The 24,107-nt window shown below is 35.2% G+C and overlaps 1 protein-coding gene across 2 annotated transcripts in view; it reads left to right on the forward strand.

Annotated features, from left to right (window-relative positions):
* LOC306800420 (cadherin-9) overlaps nt 1–24,107 on the forward strand; it is a 98,438-nt gene that overhangs the window by 72,538 nt on the left and 1,793 nt on the right. Inside the window, exons 4-11 of one of the 2 annotated variants that reach the window (XM_079302518.1) lie at nt 1,545–1,664; nt 3,949–4,116; nt 7,800–7,987; nt 9,279–9,532; nt 10,805–10,941; nt 12,650–12,771; nt 22,347–22,464; nt 22,551–22,802. In XM_079302518.1, the coding sequence (XP_079158644.1) occupies nt 1,545–1,664; nt 3,949–4,116; nt 7,800–7,987; nt 9,279–9,532; nt 10,805–10,941; nt 12,650–12,771; nt 22,347–22,464; nt 22,551–22,802 (1,359 nt within the window). Of the gene's footprint in view, nt 1–1,544; nt 1,665–3,948; nt 4,117–7,799; nt 7,988–9,278; nt 9,533–10,804; nt 10,942–12,649; nt 12,772–19,934; nt 19,985–22,346; nt 22,465–22,550; nt 22,803–24,107 lie in introns of those variants that run through there. The other variant, XM_079302519.1, reaches the window with a different exon arrangement.

The raw sequence follows: 24,107 nt of genomic DNA on the forward strand, positions 1-24,107 counted from the left end.
TTTTTAAAACTTTGCTGGTATGTTGTGGAGAAAGAAGCATTCATCCTCTCTTGACATGGTGTTTAGATAACCTGAAATATTGGGAATTGTTGTATAGGTAAAACTATCATTTGTAAAGCTATATTACGTACTATGGAAAAAGTAGCTGTGTCTAACAGGACCTGATAATAATGTGCTCTCACAAATCTATTTTGATTACTCTGGATTTCTACTTTTCCCAATCCATGGATATGCTGAAAAGCAACAGTAGAAATTATTCATTTCAATGCCATTGATCACAGGTAAATAAGGGCCTTTTAAACTTATAGTCAAGACAGACATTTGCCTGCAAGTTATCTGGGGGAACTTCAATCTTGACAGACTGAAGGGTATAGAAAAAGAGGAATAGGGAATAATATCAATTAAGTGGAGAGTGCTTACCAATACTTTTTCTTTTAAAGAAAGTGAGATACAAAACAAAAAACAAAATAGAAAAAAATAAAAAACAAAGCAAACAAAAACAAAAACAAAAACAAACAAAAAATAAACAAAAACAAACAAAAAATAAACAAAACCAAACAAACAAACAAACAAACAAAAAAAACCCAACCAAAAACCCATCAGCCTGGCCAAAAATAAGGTAAAAAATTTATTCTCATGCAGGCTTCTTCCCCTGGCAAGGAGTCAAGCACCTTTACACCTCTAGCTATTGGACTGCCTGCATCTATCTAGACATTTGTCAGCTCTAGATTGTGTGAGCAAAATGCATTCTGACATTTTGAAAAGTGCTAAAGAAAAAAGCTTGTGAAGGACACCTTTGTGCTTTTATATCTTATAAGAAAGGCTTTACAGAAGCTTTCATTCTGTTCTAAACCATAAACTACACCAAATGTTTTGGTTCACAGTACTCATAATCCCATATAACCTATATTGTCATCTTTATGATCACAGGACAAGGGTAAACTATTGTCAGGCAAAATAAGTGAATGCTGAAAAAATGTCAGTAGCATTAAACATCTTTTATTTGCCTAATAGGTAGATAACTTTGGCCAAGAGAGAAAAAACAAACAAAACCCCACAAATAGAATTTCTAATTGGAAAAATATCTATTTTTAAATACAACCTCAAAAAACAGTTCAGGATGAGACAGAGTGTTTTATTGAGTCAGAATTCTGAGGCTTTGAATTTTTCATCTGAGGAGAAAATGAGTTTGGGGAAATTTGTGTAAGGTTTATTTATTAATTAAGCCTAATGTTTAAGAAAACAGTTTCAGCTGAGGCTGTGCTATTGCCAGAGAATTGTCTTCAAATATGTTTGATCACCAAAAAACCTAATGCTGTGTTGGCTTTCAAAGATGTGTTAATCCTTGTGCATTTATTGTTAAACTGAAGCATGAGTCTTAAGTGATAATGAGTTTAGGACCAGCCAGGTAGGATAACTCTGGACTGAGCCAGTAGATGTTGTCTGATTTCTTACTGCATTCAATACTGCAACAACTGTATGTGGTTTACAAGAAGTAGATGCCTTCCTAAAATCTGCTGATTCTTTGCTTGGTACCCATTTAGGTACATCTGTTATTCAGGTGACAGCCACAGACGCTGATGATGCCAACTATGGGAACAGTGCCAAAGTGGTGTACAGCATCCTCCAGGGACAGCCTTATTTCTCAGTGGATCCAGAAACAGGTTAGCCATCCATTCAGTCTCACTTTTTGCAGTAACAGAGACAGGATGCAGGGGTCAAGACATATTTAATTTCCTTTTCAATGCTGGAACAGACATAAGATTTGACACAAATCTGATACCCTTCCATTGAATGAAAACCAGAATAATTATAAGAAAAAAGGTATGCTGTTTCTGTAAAAATAATATTATTGCAAAAAAAAATCCTTTACTTGGTATAACTAAGATTTTCAGAGGATGATTGTTAAAAGTCAAAAGTAAAAAAAAAAAAATTAAAAAAAAAAAAGGTGTAAAATACTGTAAAAGGTCCAAAGAATCATCAAAATTAATCACAAACCTATTTGACACCCGTTTCTGGGAATTTTCTCTGTTTGCCTTTAAAAAACATTTCATAAAATTTTCGTAAGGTAAAGAAACTCCAAAAACTTCACAGGTAATTAAATAGTTCTAAATGTTTGGAATAGATTCCTGACCACTGACTGTTTTTAACTTAAGCTTTTTTTGAAGGTGCATTATAATTCCAAGTGTTATGAGAACTGAAGCAAGTATTATGCTTTCAAGTTGAAAACAATATATTGAAGTCTTTTTCACTGGTTTGCAAGAAAATATATGAGACAAACACAAACTAAAAAAAAAAAAAAAAAAAAAAAAAAAAAAAAAAAAATTAAAAAGTGTGAATTTTAGATATCTATAACTCAAAATTAGGTTTCAGAAAAGTAAGATGCAACCAAAACCTCCTGTCTTACAGATATTTCATCCTAAGGCACTCAAGACTCAGTAGGCATTGCATTAGCTTTTGTTGCATGTTATCAAAATTATTCTGGTTTTCTAATTGAGAATTTAAGTGCGACTCTGCCCAGAATCCCTGCAGTTCCTAATCCACTGAGAGTGCTCAGAGGATGGTTACCTTTCTTTTGAAACAATTTGATTTTTTCTAAGTGCAGCAAAGGCATAATATGCAAAAGATAATTAATTGCAAAGCTACAATTTTAAAAGTGAGTGTAACGATTTTGCCTTGTATAAAAGTTTTTGTCTTCCCCTCTTTTTTCAATCTCTCTTTTTTTCCTTTTTCTCCAGTCCCCTACTCAAACATCATTACCAGGCACGAGCAGGCAATCTGGGCCAATACCATATGGCAATAATTGATGGTAGCAGGTGTTTAGGCAGGCAGAGAGCAAAGGATACACCTGAACTCTCCTCTTTGGTTCAGGGATTATCTTTTTTTCATTTTAATCCAATTTGCTGTTACGTATTACATGTATTAACAAGCCTAGGTATGATAATCAGAACCTGGTAATCCTGGATCAGACATAAATGTCATAACCACTAAGCTGCAAAGGTCTTTTTCTTTATTTCACTCACTTGCTAGAAGTATAAATTTTCCAGGGTTGCCTTTTTTTTCTTTTTTTTTTCTTTTTTTTTTTTTTTCTGTAGTATCAAACTGAGTCTATGATGCAGAGAAAGACTTTCTCTTTTTCTTAGAAGGTAAAGACAGCGATGTGAAGCCTTCAATTAGGACACCATGCTTAAATTTTCCCACTTCACAAGAAAAGCTCTCATCACTCCAGTTTTAAAAATCCACGATTTCCAAATAAAACTAAAAAGTTTTACTTGGTTTTCTAAAAGGAACTGCAATGAAAAGTGGTGAACAGCACCACTTTTGGTTTTCTCACCTGAGACCCATATTTTTTCTGTGTACTGCAAATATGTCTGAGACATTTAAATTACAGTTATGAAATTCTTCAAATTGGAAACCTCAAAAAAGATTTTTCAAAACTAAATTTAGAATCTTGTCCAGTTCTTCTATTAACTGCAACCCCAGCTTACTTACAGTGAACGACACTAAGCATCACAATCAATGATGTGACATTACAGTCCACAATAATGAATCCTGGGCACGTTAGAGTTCAGCCTTGTGCTATAATTTCAAAATGTCACCAGGGCCAGAGATTGCAAAATATAGTAAATAATAACTGGGGATAGAAACTGAAAAACGTCCTTAATTAAATGAACATAATGATAATTTTGTCATTAAAAAATAATCAAATTGATTTAGCAAGGCAAACACTATGAATACTGTGTCTGTGGCATTTTTTGGTCTTTTTTCTTAAAATCGCATTAAAACATCCATAGATTGAAAGGCTTGTTGCAGTATACCTTGTGTGATTGCTGTGGGTTATCATCTGCACAGTGTATCTGACATAAATCCATCTAAGAGCTCTGAGATTACAGTGGATGGTGCTTCTCCTTCACCACTCTGTCTCTCCTCTCTTTTTGCTCCTTCAAGGCATAATCAAGACTGCTTTACCAGACATGAGCAGAGAAAACAGGGAGCAATACCAAGTGGTCATCCAGGCTAAAGACATGGGAGGCCAGATGGGAGGACTCTCAGGGACCACCACTGTGAACATCACGCTGACTGATGTCAACGACAACCCACCTCGCTTCCCCCAGAGTATGGAGTGTCTAATAGTCCAGTTTTCAAAGAACCTCCCAAAAATGAGCTGGCTTGCATTGGCCATCTGGAAGTTTCTTTATTATCAATGTTTTTTGTAGTACTTACCCTCTGCTCTGTCTGTTTGTTTTGCAGCATTATTAAGGCAAAAAGTAATTTCTGCCTACATTTTTTAGTATCAAATTGTTTGTTGGAATGATGATCTTCTCATTCTTACTCTGCTTGCAGAAATATAAACTGTAACAATAATTTAGGTCAACTACAGGGACTTTAGAAGAATTCCACTACAAATTATAAGGATCTGTTCTAGGAAACACTTTTAGTTCCATGTGCTGAGGCAAGCAAATACATCTCAAGTTTTCTAATATTCTTACTTGCACAGGCATAGTTGATCAGTTCCTATGTTCTGCTGGCAGTCCAAGCATTTGGTTTAAGTACTTGCAACCTGTGTTCAGTTCTTGAACGATTTTGATAATCTAGGCCAGTTTGACAAAATAAAATAAGGTTTTTTAAAATATCTTTGTAGAAGAAAAAAATGACAAATAGCAGAAAGCTGCACAACACAGAAAGCTTCAGTGTTGCACAGCACAGATGTTTTTATCATAGGCCAATGTTTGAATCCAGTCTCACATTGTTACAGTCAGTGTCTGATAACTGTTTGATAGGCTCCAGATAGGAGACATTTACAGCCTCAGTCCAATGCCTGCCAGAAAAGTGTCCACATAATAAAATTTGAATTGCTTGTTCACAATGATGAGAGACCTGGCTCTCTTTACAGATCCACTAAGGACTGAACAAAGAGAGCTGATTTATAAAATGTTCTCCTGGACTTGAAAGCATTTCAGTACCATGGCAATAAGTACACCCAGAATAGTACAAACTGTTCAACCTAGTGCAGATTGAAAAAAAAAAAAATTGAAAACTCTGACAGTATGGAAGAATGCAGCTTTGGAATTATAAATTACTGTTTTACGCTCTATCCATGATAACACATTGCTTTAAAAGAAGAGAGAGGAGAGGAAGTGTTGTAACTGTCATAAAGAAAAGATAATTCCAATCCACATTCAGAGTTCACTTGAAGAGAATCACCTTCACATGGTAAATTCAAACAGCAATTTTTAACCTAACTTCCTGTTTGACTTTATGAGCGGATATTTTTAGAAATGATACAGCCGATAGTATTTTGACAAACAGGAATTCTGGAACCTAAATTATAATTTATGGTGGCACATCGCATTGTAAGCCTCACTGTTGAATAAAATTAAATAAGATAAAGAATGAAGAATGTGTAGAACTAAAAAACAATTCAAGATTGCCCCTTAACCTGTGTTGCTCATGATGCTTTTCTTTCAAAATTAACTGAAGCCTCAAGTCTACGAAAGTTTTTGTGATTATTTCAATAAACTTTGAGATGGGTACTTTTTAGAGAAATTTACACAATTTGATGCCTCATACAATATTCTCTGTAGCATTCTACTTTGAACAACACTGAAACACATGGTGTGACCTACAGAATGCCTGCTCTGGAATATTCCAGTGCTGCAATTTCAGTTGTGCTGGTGACCCTTTCCTGTCAATTTCTTTCTTCTCAGCAGTGTGGCTTTTAATACTTTCTAGGAAATCAATAAGAGAGAAATCAGGCAAATTTGATTTGTTCTTAGTAGTAAAGAAGAGACGCACACCTACAAAAAACTATATGTTCTGGAAGTTTGTTTTTTACAAAAACATTTGTTTTCCATTTTTTTTTTAATGTGAGTAAAATTGTTGTCCAAAGTAGAAGGGGAACGGCAGTTGCAATCAACACCACTTAATCTTAGAGAGACTGGATAATGTAAAATGGCACTGTGAAGTAGTGATTGTTTAGATTACATCAAAAAGAAGCATTTTCTGTTGTGTTTTGTTTCCTCGAAGTAGTCATGGAAAATTAGAAGACATAGGCCTAAATGGAATTAAAATGGTACTATAATGAAAGCCTTACACGTTTTGAATTCCATTGTACCCTAAATCAAATAGCCATCTCACATGCCAAAAATCTGTAGCACTCACGCAGCACCACAAAAATAAGAATGCTTTCAAACGAAAAGCACTGAAGGGAGGTATTTATCTGGAAGGACTAATAAGTACCATGATGGAATCTGTTCTTTTGGTAGGTCTGGCTCAGCTGCCAAACCCTTGAATTTGTCAAGGGTTCAAGGCTTGAAACTCATAGTTTAGCTGCCAGGCATCCTACCTTTCATCCCTTTTGCAGACTGGTTTGAGGGAATAATATGCATTTTAGTCTGTGTGGATCGCAGTCAAACAGGCTACTGCTGAGTTTTCACTCGCAATCTTGAATTTGTAACAGCAATCACAATTTAGCATCAGGTATTAGCTTCCATCTTGCTACACATCTATATAAATGTAAGGCATTTTCAGTAACTCTCTTTTGTACTTAGTCTTTACAGCGGGTGACAGAAACTCATTCTGCACTCAGAATTTTGATATATTTCCTTGTGTTAAATGGAGCATTCAGATCCTTTAGGTGTCTTAAAAGGCAAAGGACATATAAATGTAGGAAATAGGGTTGTTGCAACAAAGAGTATTTACTGTACTTTACTATAAGTCAATACAATTTATATATGTTTTTATTGAATCCTTTGAATAAGGGTTGTATATTTTATTAAATTGTCAGATTCTTAAGGTATTTCTCCTAAGCTGCTACTTCACTTAGCAAAAAAATATAAATTCACAAGAAAAAGAGATCAAAAGAAGCATCAGATCCGGTCATGTTAGGTGCAAAATATGAATGCATCAGGTTTTGGGGATTTTTTTACATTTTCTTGGTAACAAATAACAGCAGACACTGAATTAGATTTTTTTTTTTTTTTGACTTCTCCATGATGAAACATCTTCAATGTCTGCTTCTTATTGGTCAAGAAATCCATCTGATTAATAGTTTTTCTGCTACAGTATGTCTTTAAAATTAGATTTTTTTATTACAAATGTTGTCAGAAAATACATATGAATTCACTTTTCAGACACACAAGCAATGACAAAGTGTCTGTGTAATCAGATTTCTTTCTAGAAGAATCTGATTATAAAAACAGCAATAGCAATTAACATGAACGTGTATCCAAATGCTCTTTACCATGACTCTTTAGTATGTATTATCCATTACAGATAAATAAATTATTTTCACTTGCTTAAATATATTTAAAATAATTAAAATAAAGGATTATTCTATCTTAATGTCTTTCCAAAATCCTGACACATTTCTACAACTCTTGTACTTTGAGAGAGGTAAACAAAATCTTTTCCTATTTCTAAATATATATAGGAACATTTCTAGAGAAAAAAAACCAAAACATATCGTGTTAATTATCAGGTAAAGAACTGCTACCTTATTGTTTAGTACCTTTGTCCTTAAAATTGAAGGAAAAAAAAAAGAAAACAGGAAAAAACCACAGTATTAAATGGCTTTGAAGAATGACTTGAATTTTTTTGTGACAGTTTGTTAACCAACTCTGAATCCTGTTTTAAAGTTTAGTGTGATGACTAGCAGTATGTTTCCTACAGTGTTTGGAACTTCTAGCTACTTTAAAAATCTTGGTGAAATTAAAGAATACTGTTATTCAGGAAAAAAAAAATTAAAAAAGAAAGAAAAGTGTTTCTCAAACAATAAATGCATGATTTTCCTCTTCCAGGCTCCTACCAGTTCAACTCTCCTGAATCTGCACCACCTGGGACTCCTCTTGGCAGAATTAAAGCCAATGACCCCGATGTGGGAGAAAATGCAGAGATTGAGTACAGCATCTCCAATGGGGATGGATCAGACATGTTTGATATCATCACTGACAAGGACACACAGGAAGGGATTATAACTGTCAAAAAGGTTTATTTTTTCTCCCTCTCTTTTATATGTACTTAGCTCTTCAGGTGTTACAGTTCTTTTTCTTTTTCCAGGGGAAGGGAGGGTAGATCTCACAAGGGGTCAGGCTGCCAAGGAGCTGTTGTATTACTTTTGTTCTTCTCTTTCTTCAGCAGGTATCTGTTATTTTCAACTCTCAAGGGAAATTTACTGGCATGTCACTTCACATAAAGCAATATTTCAGTGGCTGCTGTCTGTTCAATATAGTGTCTCACACACGGTACTTTCAAATTAGGGCTGTGAAAACTTGGAGGGTTCAGTTCACAGTGGGGTTTATCAGCTGATTGCTGTAGTAAGACTTACAAAGGTGGGAGGCTTACCTGGAGATTGATGAATTTGCACGTCCAAGGCTAAACTCTCCCTCTATACTATGTTTAACAGCCAGTTATCTCCAGCACCTAAAATCTGTCTTGGTTTAAGTCCAGTCTTGGTGATACTTCAGTTGTTACATATGATATCAATGAAACTCCCAAGAGCAAAGACATTCACAGAAATTTAATTGAAAATAGCATGTCTGACAGATTTATTGGTTGCTTTTCAGAATACAGCCCGTTAAACTCTGAACACTCTTTTTGATTCTATTGTTATTAAATATATCAATAATATTAATTGATACCTGCCTATAAATAAACTATATATCTATAAAAATATTTGGAAACATGTATACTTATTTATGTATCTTTATGTATGAACATCTATCTACATATGCATATATGGATATGCATGGTATAAATGTCACCTAGATTGAAAATCAAGCTTCACAGATTTTCTTTTTACTGAGGAACATGGAGATTAGGGACAACTCTGCGTTACTCTTAGTGCCAAACAGGCAAGGGTAGATGGTAATAGGCAAAAGAAAGTAAAGAAAAGATAAATAGGACAGAGAGAATTTAAGAACTGGAATACTTGCTTTTTTACTGTCAGTGAGATGAGATTTTACACAACTTCTTGTTATGGACTCAGTAAAACTTTCGTTTCTTTCTTTCTATTTTTGTATAGGTCAAAGCCTCATATTTTTTTTAAGGAAACTAAACAATTAATAGGCAGAAGGATCATAATTGCCTTGCTGTCCTATAATAATCCTTACTTTTTAATGCCCAGAATAAGACCTAATAAACACCATAGTCCGCAATGTGGATTAAAATGTGGAGCTTTTGCTCCTAAAGATGTTTCACCTTCCGACTTGGTGCTGTAAAAATTACTTTTTTTTTGCAAAGTGATGTAATTTTCTTTATTATTATTATTTGCTCCTCAGCATCTGGATTTTGAAAAGAAGGTGTTATATACTCTAAGAGTAGAAGCGACCAACACTCATCCTGATCCTCGTTTTCTTCAGCTGGGGCCATTCAAAGACACGACTTTAGTCAAAATTTCTGTTGAAGACATTGATGAACCTCCAGTGTTCAGCAGACCCTGGTATTTAATAGAAGTAGATGAAGATGCCAAGGAAGGAAGCATTATTGGGCAGGTTGTAGCCCAAGACCCAGATATAGCAAAGAATGCAATAAAGTAAGCCATTACACAATATAAAATTCTTTAGATGTGGGTCAAGTCTCATGCACAAAGAGTGATAAGAGTGGAAGGTATTAAGAGGTTGTTTGGGTACTTAAACACATGGGGGCTATTGAAAAAGTGTCAAAGAGAAATATCTAGGTGAGCTTGTGAAGGCAAATACGATTAGCACAATGAGTGGTGTAGACAATGCTTTTGAAGAACAGTCTATAAGCACCAGGGAAAGAGAAAGGAGATGTCAGCATTTAATTGCCAGCATGTTCTAGTAGTTTCACCAAGTTGTTCATAAAATTATTCTTTTATACCTTGTAAAACACCCAAAATGCTGTATTTCTATGCTCCCTGATGTTTGATAACAGTCAGAATTCTGTACATAACATCCATGTTCAGTAGCTTAACTATTTAATGATCACAGTATATTGAATAAGAAATGATTGCGAGAAAGTCATAACAATTAGAAGTAAGAGTTCAGTGCTATGAAATTGCTGTAATTGTTACCAATTTGCTATTATTATCTGCAGTGACAAACACAGCACTTAAATTTGTGTATTTACTATGCAAGTGATTATGAAAATTGATCTCTGCATTTCTGAACAAGCCTTCTATGTCCTACAGCAGTATGCTTTGTGGTAGGAGGTATGAGAGGTGGAAGAAAATTAAATATTTTTGAGTAAAATATGTATAAAATATCAGTTTAACTGATAATGTCTGCTAACTACTAGGCTGATTAAAAAACAGCTGTAAAACAAGTTTTTCCTTTCTGAGTAAGAACAAAGAAAAAGCAAGTATCATAAAACAGGATTTTAAGAAATTTCATCTTAAAGAATGACTAACTGAAAGATTTTTCTCTTGAATTTTGTGTTCCTTCTGACACCTCAAAAATAGATTTCATAAATTGGTACTTAATTGTGTCTGCATTATGTGTCCTATAGTCATCTAAGAAATAATTAATTTGCAAAAAAATCTTATCTAAAAAAGTTAACTTTTAGTCATTATTCCAGAATTCATTTTATGAGCTAACATGTAATTTCAATTCTCAATCTAAAAACCACCTACATAATGATTTGCTTCTCATCTTGCTCACTAGTCTTAAAATTGTTTCTAAGTATTCACAGCATACAGGTAGCTATGGGAAAGCTTAGGTTAATTGTAAAGAAAACATTCTTGATTAAGTACAATTAAAATTACAAAACATTTAAAAGTGACTATAAGCTAAACTGGAGACTGCAATGGGAGATAGTGATGCTCAGTTTTACTGTGTCTTGACAGATATTCTGTAGATCGACACACTGACCTTGACAGAATATTCAACATCTATTCAGGAAATGGATCCTTATTCCTCTCGAAGTCACTTGACCGAGAAGAAACTCCCTGGCACAACATCACTGTCATAGCAACTGAAATCAGTAAGTTGAAGATAAAATTTATCTCAGAAGAATATTTGAACTGAGAAAATAATTAAATTATACAGTTTCTTTGACTTACCTTGTTTCATTAGTTTTGCCCTTATCCGGTTAATATCTATAGACAAAACATGGTCAAATACCTAAAAATATCTTTAGGTATCCAAATGTCCAATTTAATTTTTTAAAATACTTTTTTCCTCATTTTTAAAAAAGATATTTTGTAACTCTCAGGCCATACTCTCATCACATACAGCATACAGCATACATTAGACAAATTAACTGGTTTTCTGAGAATTCACATAAAATAATTTTGCACAGATGTGATGCACTGGCTCTATCCCAAGCTAAATCTTCAGGAAAATCTTTGAAGAAAGGGGAAAAAAAATATCCCTGACATAAAAAGACATTGCCAGTAAAACCTATGTAAATGGGAACAAATTACACTTTACCTCATCTGATTAAAATTATCTCAGAAAATGGCTTTGTTTGAAGCCAAGCCTAGGGAAATTCTTTGCCTTCTGTGTCTGAAGTAAACCCTGGGCCTAAATCTTTCACCTGGATTCTTTACTATTCTGTTAGATACTTTTAGGTATGGATGTCTCTTTCCTAGCTTTTTTCTGAGGCAGTTATCAAAGGGGGAAAAAGATACTGATTTTAGTGAAAAACTTTTCTCCATTCCTTTATTTTCCTATAGATTCAATGTGCTTAAGAGTCTGGGAGTTGGGTAATATGGAGAAATTAATCATATCCCCATTTTCAAAAAGATTTACATCTTTTATCTTTTTCTCTTAAATACTTTTCATTGTTTGATCAAACATGTTCTACATTTTCAATACACATAGTGTGAGAATCCTCTCTGGCAATACCTTGAGTTTGGAGTTTTGTGAAGAGTGATTGATGATCATATTCTGCTTATGTCACTTTATTGTCAGTTTGGTTTTTTTAGTTTTTATGTTTTGTTTTGTTTTAATTTTTTGGGGGGGTTTTGTTTTTTTTGGTTTTGTTTTTTTTTGTTGTTGATTGGTTGGTTTTGGTTTTGTTGTTGTTGTTTGTTTTTTGGGTTTTTTGTGGGGTTTTTTGTGGTTTTTTTTACAGTTAGGGAAGAAAGAACAATTTTGGTTTGGGTTTTATGTGTTTTTGTGTTTATGTGTGTTTTTGATGGTGGTGTTGACTGACACTGGTTTACTGCTTTACTGATTTAAAAAGGTAAATGCTCTTAACAGCTCAGCCTCATGGAACAACTTTTGTAATGAATCATTTGCTTAACTAATACATAGAATACAACTGCATTACAAATCAGTGACATGTTTTTAAAGCACATCAATTTAAGCATACTTTATATTATACATTTATATCTATCTATATCTATATCTATATCTATATCTATATCTATATCTATATCTATATCTATATCTATATCTATATATATAATCTATATATATATCATCTATATATAGTAATATAAATTAGATAATATTGTTATTATTAACAAATTATTGTTATTATATTGTTATTATAAAATTACACAAGATATAATTGTTTCAATTATAAATAAGACTTATGTATAGGTAATATATGTCATCAGAAAATGAAATATAATTGTTTTATTATAATTAAGAAAAATGAACATTTCTAATATCTCTTGGGAAAAAAAAGCATTATATTATTTTCATACAGGTATATATTTTTATTGTATTCTTTTTTCCAGATAATCCTAAACAAAGTAGCCAGATACCTGTTTTCATACGGATTTTAGACATAAACGATCATGCACCAGAGTTTGCCAACTACTATGAAACATTTGTGTGTGAAAATGCAAAAGCAGGACAGGTAAAACAATAAATATATTATCAAAGAACTTGTAAGGAAAATATGCTGCAGTGCCATCATGAAGACTTCAACATATCTTGGTTTGAACAGCAGCAGACTAATCCAGCCTCTTCATTTCCTATATTCTACAGAAAATGCAAGTTGATTCAAAAAAAGGCATACAAAGATGAAGAATAACATCACAGTACAATAGCATAGGATATAATAATAAAAAAGGATACTTTAAGGTGGTTTTCCATTTCTAATATCAGAAAATATTTTTCAGAAATAGTTTTGCATAATGCTACAAAATACTTTATGCTGTTCAAATTCCATTTATGCTGCATTTTTATCATTGGCTTATTTAATGGAGCCACACCCTCAAGTACACAAATCAGGAAAATCTTTGTTATGTCTCAGTAAAGAAAATGTGAAAAACAAACTTTTTAAACAATAAAGGACAATGCAACTGTTTCCATTGTGGGTTAAAACTCAGTTTGGTACTGAGCTGAGTCCGGTCAAAGGTCACGCACATCCATTTCTAAAACACCTCAGCAATTCTGTAAAAATCTAAAATACAAAAAAAAAAAAAAAAAAAAAGACAAAACAAAGTGATAATTTGGGTTTGAGTAAGTAGATAAACCAACAGAACTCAGAGCCAGCATATTACAGAAATAACTTAATATTGCTGCCATTACAACAGCACCTACTTATGCTAATGCCAGTCAGTCCTTCAGTTTTAAATCCTGAAAAGAAAGATTCATAATTATGAAAGTATTTACAAAAGAACTGGACTTAGTAGCAGATAGGGCACTTAAAGGTTATCTCTCCAAAATGGACCTGATGCCATGCATGAGTCTTTTCTTTGGGCAGACTCATTTTTGACTGGAAGAAAAAAAAATGCGATTATTATTTTCACTAGCACAAACATGAGTGGGTTCCTACTCTAGGAGAGGCAAGCCAGGATGAAGCCCCAAGAACAGTTTGGGTCTATCCTCATGTCTCACTAGCTTTAGGCTGTCATCATCCAGCCAAAGCTGGCTGGCTTCACAGAAAATATGTGGAAAGGATCAGAATATTTTGTTTTTCTTTAGAGCACAGTGACCATCCAATATTCAAGGACTCTACAAAGATGGGTGATAAGGCTAAGCATCAGGAACCATGCTCATGTTTTACCTGATTTTCTGCCCAGGGTTTCTTTAAGTCATAGAGGTTTCACAGAAAGTAGCATAGATGGTACCTGACATAAGTTTAGGTTTTCAGGTACTGCAGAACTCTGTGCAGAGCAAGAACATGTGATGTGTCAGTTGCAATTCAAGTGATGTTTTATGAATTGTTTACCAGATAGAACAAGAAAGAAAAAAAAGGAGAAAAAGGATACAATAGATTGCTGTGAGACTGCATTAAATTCGATTTATTTTTCATTCATTACACATAATATCAGAATTCAGTCAAAATGGGTTAGAATGGCAGAGGACACTTTGATAAAAAAAATCACTTCCCTTTGAAGAGTTCTTTGACAATTTTTTCATTTTTTTAAAGAAAGTTTTACTATATTTCATGTAAATGATATAAATAGATGAATATACATATCAAAGGCAGTGATGAATTAAATTAAAACGGTGGAAGGAATTATCATATCAGAAAAATGAAAAAAGAGTGCTTTTCACAACAACTAAGGTTTGTGATCACATCATCCTGTCTTAGCCAGTGACATAAATTGCCACTTAAGAATACAGTTAAAACCTTACAGAAGATGCAAAAATTCTCCAAGCTCTTGGCTATTAAACCCACAGAGTTTTAGTTTATGACCTTATAAGCTGTTTTTTTCATGTTGAATATATTCAGATAATTCTAGCCATTAAGTTCCAACAGCTGGCATAGAACCTAAATAATATCTCATTGTACAAGACAAAACTGAGGTAAATAAATCCTAAAATCTCAGTGTGATGAATGGTAAAAAAGTGAATAATGTATTTTAATTGCATAACAAAAAGAAAGGTTCAAAAGCTTAGAAACAGAGATCTTATTGAAATTAATCCTGTGAATTTTTCCCAACTAGCAAACACAGTTTTGTCAGATATTTGAAGAAATTCAATCCAGGCACACTGGCTGTCAATTTCCTTAATCCAATTTCCATCTAGTCTAGCAAATTTAGTCCATGAATTTATGAAATTACATATACCTTTCTGGCAAATTCTGTGTTTTCCTAACAACACATGACAGAGACCCATTAGACAGATAAGAGTGTTCTTCTCCAGACCTCCCATACATCTAATTTACCAATGTAATTTCAGCAATTATTTTTCTTCATTGGAAAACCCCCCAAAAATATTAGAATGAGAGTGTGCACCAAGTGTAGCTACAGAAAAATGAGAGATTAATTTTGATTTTCTACTTCTTAACATTTGGGGTCCTCAAGAGAGGTACCTGCATTCTTATCTGGACATTTATGCATAATTGACTTAGTATTTCAGACTACCTTCAATACATGAGAGTAATTTTATTTTGGTGCTTAAAAATGAATATAGAAATACGAACTTGAATATTTTGGACAAGGATGCAAAGTTCCAGAGAACCTGCATTACTCATGTCTAGCAGTCCCTGTAAAATATAAGAAAAACTGAAACGTGTTCATTTAGTATTAGTCCAACCTGTTTTAGACATCATCTAAAGCAGCTTTTTTATTACAATCATGATTGTTTTTTGACACATCACAGCATTCCTTCTACATCTGGTACCATAGCAAAAGAATCAAATTGAGAAGATAAATGTATTTATTTATTATTTGCTTGGGTTTTTAATTTATTTATTTAACCAGGACCAATTACTGGTCACACTACTCTCTAACTCTCATGTGCATCAGGAAGCATCAGAATGATCAAATACTCATCTCTGCCACCAAACAACATTACTCATTCTCAACATCTACAGATATTAGAGGCTTCACCCATTGTGTTTTTCATATAGCCTTAGGAGAGTCAGAAGAAAGAAAATCCTAGAGTTACTCCTACTTCCTACTTTTTTGTCTCCAAACAACAATGATATGTCTGGGGAGAAACTTTATCACAAAGGGTTAATAAAATCTATGCTCATTAGACTGAAACACATTAGATATTAGCCACCATGAGAATCTCATTCCATTGGCTAGCACAAAGGCTGAAGAAAAGTAGGAAGCAGCCTTCCTCTCAAGCAATTTAGAAACTCCTAATCCTGAAGCCCCAGGGACTGTTGTGGCGAAGGCTTTAGAACAAATTCTCTCATGCCCTTGTCATGGGAATTAACTGGGTCTTTTTAGCTGGATTAGAGGATGAGTACTCTCCATAGAAACCAGGAAGATATACTTGAGAATGAGACTGACTTAACTGAACAGTTTGTTGGTAAAAATTTAGCTCCATAGTTTATTGCATAGTTCATTGTTGGCAAAAATTTAGCTCATTTCAACACCCATCAAGAAAACAACTGCATCACTTTTTTCCCCCTGTGATGTTGTATTGTTTCCTGCCATTCACAGGTCTTCAGACATCAGAATGTAGAAAGCTTGTTTCCTCTTTCTGAGACCTGGCTGATTTTTCATCTCATTACTCTCCATACCCTCTCTCGCTTTTTGAAATAGAGCAGAGATATCACTTTTTCTGAAGTGTGCATTGGCAGTTATCAGTCATGACTTTATAAATGTTGTAGGTGCTTCACTAGATAGACACCTTTTGGCTTAATTTAGTGAGAGACTCATGCGTACAGTCTGTCTTTTTAAGTAAGAATTGGAGTGAGAGTTTTGCGACTTTTGATAAGCATTCTGTCCTGCTTAGAACTGCCAACACATTTGTAGAACAGAGCCAAGATCTGAAAACCAAACTGCTTTGCATCACTGAACATGAGGCTTTGTTAAGTGGCAGGCATCTATTCAAGCTTGCACACACGTGATGGAAGCTGTTTTCTGCACCTAGCACCTTACAGGTGTATAGCCCAAGATTGTGTCTGTACAAGCATGATCATTCAAGACACAGAAAGACAAGATGGACATCCACGGACAGCTGGATTGATTTTCAAACACTCCTATGGGCCATATCATCACATCTTTTACATGGTCTTTATCCCACATATTTGCACTTGCTGTTAGTAATACACTCAGGGTTAGTTAGGGAATTACCCTACCAGATCATACAGGCAGGAAAAGGGGCAAGAGGAAGAAAGGATAGGAGAAACAAAGCTGTTCTGATGATTACCAAGCATAGTTTCTCTAACAGAATTCTTTTTTGCAATAGTTTATTGCAGAAAAGGTTCTGAGACTTTTTCAGATTCCTAGAGAAACGCTTGCAACCCCAAACAAGTTCAATAATTTTCAAGAAAGACAGTTCTTCAAGATCCAGAATTTGTTCTGCTCTCTTCTATACCATTTCTAAAACGTCAGACAAAAACAAACACATTTCCCAGACATTCCTTTCTCAAGTCCTTAGTGATATCTTTAAGTCTATTTCTCTGTTGAAAAACAACCAGGTTTACTTCAAGCATGATATAACAAAAATAAAAACCCAAATGCTTCAAGTGGATTAAAGACATGCTCCTCTCTTCTGTTACATATAGAAAAAAAATAAAATTCAGCAGTTGTTACTGTATCTATACCTTAACAATATCTTTCTCCAGTGGTCTTTGTGACTGGAAGTACAATTTTTATGCTATATGACCATCATATTTTATTTAAATTTCAGAAAGGCAATCTACAACACTGACAATCTTTAAATTTCTGTGAAAATGACGTAATTCTCCGTGATTTATAGTGAATTTTAAAGGAATTAATTTTGAAAAAGAAATAAAATAAAATACAGTAACAAATAAAAATAACTTGAATAAGAATATAAAACAACAATTAATAAGAATTAATAAGAAATAAAATAACAACCACCAATACATTACTGTTTTGAAAAGAAGCAGCAGAATTTTTTGTAAACATTGTATTTGTCTCAGGGTTTGTTTTATAAGTAGAAATTTTTAACCTGAAAATATATCGTGGGTGTGCAGCCGTGGACCCCTTCTTCTTAATGTTTCTCCAAGGAACTTTTTGAAGCATTGGCTGCAGTTTTTCAAGGGTACACTCCGGAGCCAAGGTGCAACAGCCATTTATTTGCATGACATGGCAAGCCAGCAAACACTGAATAACCCATCTTAAAAGCACCCAGATGGTGCTGACCTCTGTGCTGATAAAGCTTAACATTTGCTTTAATGGTTCCTACTTTTCTTTTAAAGGCATTCCCAGGGCTGAGCTGACAACCAAAATCTTCAAATTGTGCAGGTCTCTGTGAATACAATTACAGCTTCAGGAATACTAGCAGCATGTTCTGAAGTGCACAGAGACCCTTCCTATTTCAGAATTCCCCCACCTGGCTTCTACTTGCTTGCTGTCTTTGAAACAGCTTGAAGAGCAACCTTTGCCCCAGGCTGTATGAGCTACACACAAGGAATCTGTTTCTAGGCAGTCCTCTTACCCCCAACCACTTTTTCAGACATGAGTACGAATAACTACAAAACAGCCTGAACATAAACTACAATCATAGTTTTGACTGTGGTGTAAGTCATGTTCCTAAAATCACAGCCTCCAGAACAAAAAAACTAAACAACATGAAACAGGATTATAATTGAACCATTTCCATGTTTGAAAAATATTATTTCAGTGGGAAATACACCCAAACCCTTTGGCAGAATCTCTGTCTTCATAATGAAAGAAATAAATAGAATCATACAATGATTTGTATTGAGAAGGACCTTTAAAACAATCTAGTTCCATCCCCTCTTGGCCATGGCCAATAATGTGACCCACTAGACTGATACGGTTGCTCAGGGCTCCATCCATTGGAACACTTTCAGCGATAGATGATTCACAGTGTATCAGGACAACTTGTTTCAGTGCCCCACTGTCTTTTGATTGAAGAATTCCTTTCTAAACTCTAATCTAAATCTTTCTTCTTTTAGTTAAAAAACATTCCCCCTTGTCCTATCCCCATCTGCTTGTGTAAGAAGTCAATCCTCCTCTCTTTCATAAGCCCTCTCAAACTACTGGAAGATGACAATAAGATCTCTCTAGAGCCTTTTTCCTCTTCATGCTGAACAACACCAACTCTCTCAGCCTGTCTTTATAGGACAGGTGCTCCATACCCCTAACCATCTTTGCTCCCCTACTCTGGGCTTGCTCCAATAGGCCCACACCTCTGCTATGGGGAGGACCCCAGATCTGAATGCAGTACTCCAGGTGGGATCTCACAAGGGAAGAGTAGAGTGGTAGCATCACTTCCCTTGACCTGCTGGCCACTCTTTGGAAGCAGGCAAAGATAAAGTCAGCCTCCTGAGCTCTGAGCACACATTGTTAGCTCATGTCCTCATTTTCATCCACCAGAACCATCAAGTTCTTCTTTGCAAGGCTGCTCACAATGACATCTTCTCCCATTTTCTGCTCTTGTCTAGGATTGCCCTAGTCCAGGTGCAGCGTCTTTTACTTGGACATGCTGAATTTCCTAAGATTCTTATAGGTCTACTTCTCAAAATTTCACAGGTCTCTCTGGACAGGATCCCTTCCTCTGTTGTGTCAGACACACCACTAAGCCTCGTGTCATCTGCAAACTTGCTGAAGGTGCACTTGATCTCACTGCCTATGCCATTGATAAAGATATAAAAGACCATCTATCCCAAGACACCAGTCATTGTCAGAGCACTGGTAAATAGCATGGCTGAAGAGCACTGGTCACAAGAACATTAAGAAATGTTTCCACTGGGAATAATTCTTCTTGTTACTCATTTAACATTGTCAAACTGCTACAAACACCTTGTAAATATAAATGGGAATGAATGTAAAAGAGAAAAATTTCACGCCAATATTTATGTTTAAATTTTCATTACCCTCAAAGAAAAATGACCCTTAAAAACTTCAACTATTCTTTAAGATTCACTCAAGAGTATGAAACTGTTTTTTAAAATACAAAGAAGTGCTCATGCACACGGATAGGCAGCCCTCAAAATAGTGACAATACCGCTGTATTTTCTAAACTGTAGGAAAGCATGAAAGAAAGAAAATAATGGTAATAATTTTATATTCCCTAAGCTTGATATGTTTGAAATATATTTGAGTAAATGTAATTTTCTTGAAATAACTCTTCTTTCATAAATCTTGCAGCATCAGAAATCTTGCTCTGAAATCTCAATGAAGAGTGATCATAACTCAATATCCATAAGTGCATCAAAATGGGTGAATATATTTCCAAAATGAAATCACAAAATGTGCACAAGAGAGTACTAACTTTTCTTCATATAAATAAGATACTTAAAAATAACCAGATATCTTTCTTCTCTGTGGCGATTATCATTGACATCATTGTCTTTTATTTACAGTTGTATAAGTGAAAAAAAAAATCCTTAATTGGATAAGATTTCTAATTTTCTTTTCACCTGTTCATCATTTGGAGTAATTCACCTGCAATCATGGTTTCTCATTGTTCTTTTAACCTCCCATTTTTTTTCTGGTAGACAAACAGCTGGTGCTCAATTTTTGACAATAGTTAGATCAGGTAATAAGGTTAGGTTCTCTTCTTCTTCAGTCTTACTTTCAACAATAATTATTTGTTGTAATTTGATTATTCTGTGCCTGAAAAAATTGTATTTCTCCATGTGATTTGCACATGCAGGGAATCAAATCTTACAAATACCCACTGGTTACATCTCAAAAACACCCAAGATACACAACTATAGATTCTGGTAGTTTAGTTATTACAGCAGGATATTTTCCTTGAGTTTTTCAGCAAGTAATTGCAAACTTTACAAATATTTTCACTTATATTCTCTCTTCTCCTTGGTATTTTTCTGTTTCTTCTGTCTTTTTAAACTGGTGCTAATGTGCAATTTTTTCTCATTTAAATTTGGTATCTTAGCCCACTCTAAATGTTTTGGGGCATTTTTAGCAATATTATTAAACTGTGGAAAACTAAAATTAAACCAAATCCTGATCTTGCTTTCTGTACTAAAACACTCAGAGGCAGATTATAGGAAAAACAAAAGCAATTGAACATTGGAAAGTTATTGACATAAACTGCAATTTAGAAACACACTAAACACAGGATACTTCACCATCAACATTTGACTAATCTTGTGAAATAGCAAAAAAATAAAAAAAAAAAAAAAAAAAAAAAAGAAATATCAAGGACCATTAAATGCTTTAAAAGTGAAGAGATTTTTATATGTAGTTATTATACTAATTATGCATAGAAAAATTGCATAATCACCAAGCCCCACTCAAGCGGATGTTCAGAGACAGTATATAACAAAAAGAAATTTCTTATTTGGTGGGCACAAAGCTTACAGATCATATTAGTGCTACTTGTCAATTACTGTATTTCTGGAAGAAGGTAAGTTGCACCTTCTCTGGAAATAAGAGAAAAACAGTCTTTGATAACAAGTGGCTTTGGTATCTGTGGAATTTCAAGACACCCTGAACACTGCAAACACCTGAAAAATCAAGACAGTCATAGGCTCCCTCTTGGCTCTGAAAGAAGAATGCTGAACACATTCTGCCTTTACTTTTAGGTACCATAGAAATGCACCTGTACTGAGTTATAGCATCCTCAGTTGAGACTCACTCCTTCTCTGATGCCACCAGTTTTGTTATGTTGTGATTGCATGCAAACCTGTGGTAGACTGTATGGATTATGGTTATTCTCTAGTGTGACACCCACCAGAAGGGCAAAGGACAGAACAGCCCGTCACAGAGCTTTGGGGAGTTACTGTGACTCATGCAGTGTGGCATCCTGTTAGATGTTGCAAGTCAATTCATTAACCACAGCTATTCCCAGGTAACTTTTCCTTCCTCAGTTCTGCAGCTGTTTCCTTTAGCCTCTCTCTGTCAGTCCAGCAGCAGATAGATGAAAAAAGAAATTGTTAGCATTTATGTGTGTCTACATAAAGATTACACACATATGCATGTTTTGATGCAATGGGAAAGCTTATACAATCCAGAGTTTCTGCTGAAACCTCTCTTTTTTCAACCCACTCTGTTCTGACCTTATTCTGGCACTATTATCACTCCTTCCCAGCTGGGCTTGAGTGGCCTTGTTAGGGCAGCTATTAAACTCCACAGCCAGAGGTTTCAATTTAGGAGGGAGTAAAGCTTCTCTTTTTATTACCCCAGGAGAATCAAGAATCCTGCCAATGCAGTACTCGAATTTATCGCCAGGAGCAGATGAGGTGGATTGAGAATTAGGCCCACTTAACAGCTAGTTTACACAGTACTCTCTGTCATTGCTACAGGAAGCCACAGGAGGTTTATGGCTTATTCAAAAGGGCAAATGCTTCTGCATCACTGCAAGACACTCAGTGCAAATCAAAGCACATGGCTCTTCTACAGTGAGGGCTGGACTCTTTTTCATCCTTTGTCATGTGTTAAACGATAAAAAAAATTATTTACTGTAACCTCTACTGTGTTTATGTGGAAAACATTTGGCTTAGAACATCAGTTTTTGTCTTCAGGTAGAGATTCATTGGATTTTTCCTGGACATGAAAAGCAGAGAATTGAAATACAAGATTTCTAAAATAGCATTAAATACTCTTTTCTTTGTAGCTCATACAGACCGTGAGTGCAATTGACAAAGATCAGCCTCCTCGAGGACACAGATTTTTCTTTGAGTTGGTGCCAGAATTTGCTGTTCATCCAAACTTCTCTGTTGTAGACAACAAAGGTAACTGCTGACCCCAACACCCCTCTCCCCAATATCAGACAAAACTTAATTCAGACACACTTATTGATTCTGCGTTTCCATCCTAGATAACACAGCAGGAATTGTGACTAGAAGAAATGGGTACAGCCGCAGCAAGACGAGCACCTACCTTCTGCCCATCGTAATATTTGACAACGACTACCCTGTCCAGAGCAGCACGGGCACGCTGACCATCCGGGTGTGTGCCTGTGACAGCCGGGGGAACATGCAGTCCTGCAGTGCCGAGGCCTTGCTGCTCCCTGCCGGCCTCAGCACCGGGGCGCTGGTGGCCATCCTCCTCTGCATCCTCATCCTGCTGGGTAGGCACCTGACGTGAGAGGTTTACTCGGCCACACGAAGGTCGAGTCACTTTGAGAGCCCTGATGTTCTTAAAGCCCTTATTCACATCACCCTGGAGAAAAATATCATGGCTACTCTTTAGGAGATTGTGTGAGAAGAGTGAGACTCTGCTATTTAGATTAAACACAATTGAAAATATAGGGTCAGCTTTAGTTTCTGTGCTCATTTGAGGAATGTTCATACTGTAATCAGATCTTCATTTACATCCAGAATGTTAAAATCATATATCTGAAGTTGAATGCTAAGTTTTCCAGTGATTAAATGTTATTAATTATATTAGCTATTTGATGATAAAAGATTTGGGATTTTTTCCATTCAGAAAATACTTAGCTAAAAAACAGAGGATAGAAATATTAATTTTTTTACGATAGTGAGAACTACTGATTAAATAAGTGTGAGCACAGAAGTCAGATGAGCTTTTGGAAGAAAAATGTGGTGACATATGAAAGAAGTAGAATAAATGCTAGCTCATTATCTGGTCTTAAAAACATAAAAACTTCAGCTTGCAAAGAAAGTGCCATTACCTCTACTTTCCAGTAAAACTCTGCAGAATACCTTTTTCCTTTCTCACCTGTCCTTGGAAACATAGCTGTCCAGGGGGTCAGTGGGGAGCTACAGGTGTCGGTTTATATAATTATATGGGGATTTTTTTTTCAGCTTTTACCCTGAATTCAAGAAAACCCAGTAATCCTCCTAATATTTGCTATAATTATTAAAAGAAGGCAATGTCTATAAATTATATCTGTACTGGGCTTAAGGAAGGGAGCTTGAGCTCTGACAAACTGATAGATAAACTGCTTAGGTACTGGCATTGCTGCTGACCTGGTTTCAGCATCAGGCCCCTTGGATTCCCCAGGATATTCCCAGACATAGTCTGAGAGGCAGAACTTGAAGGGAACCCCTTTCATGAAAAAAATATGGTTCAAACTCTGCCAGACCTAGCTCTTCACCTTGCATAATCCTTAACAACATGTCAACAAGCTCTGCATCTTGACAGCCATCCTGCACGCCCCAACTCAGAGCATGAAAATGGAGCATGAAACATGCCCTTACTTGCTCACAATGGAAGCATTGATCTGATGGGCTGCAATGCTTTAGCACAGATTGAAAAATTTGTGCTAAACTTTGGACTTATCAAAACTCAAAATGTGCCTTAGGGGCACAGCAATAGCACATGAGAGTCAGAAGAGGATCAGGGACCATTCAACTGATGTCAACATGCCCAACATAGGTGAGACATAAGTACCAGGCTGTAAAAGATAATA

This window comes from Erithacus rubecula, assembly GCF_903797595.1.
Source record: "Erithacus rubecula genome assembly, chromosome: 3".
NCBI classification, from domain to species: Eukaryota; Metazoa; Chordata; class Aves; order Passeriformes; family Muscicapidae; genus Erithacus; species Erithacus rubecula.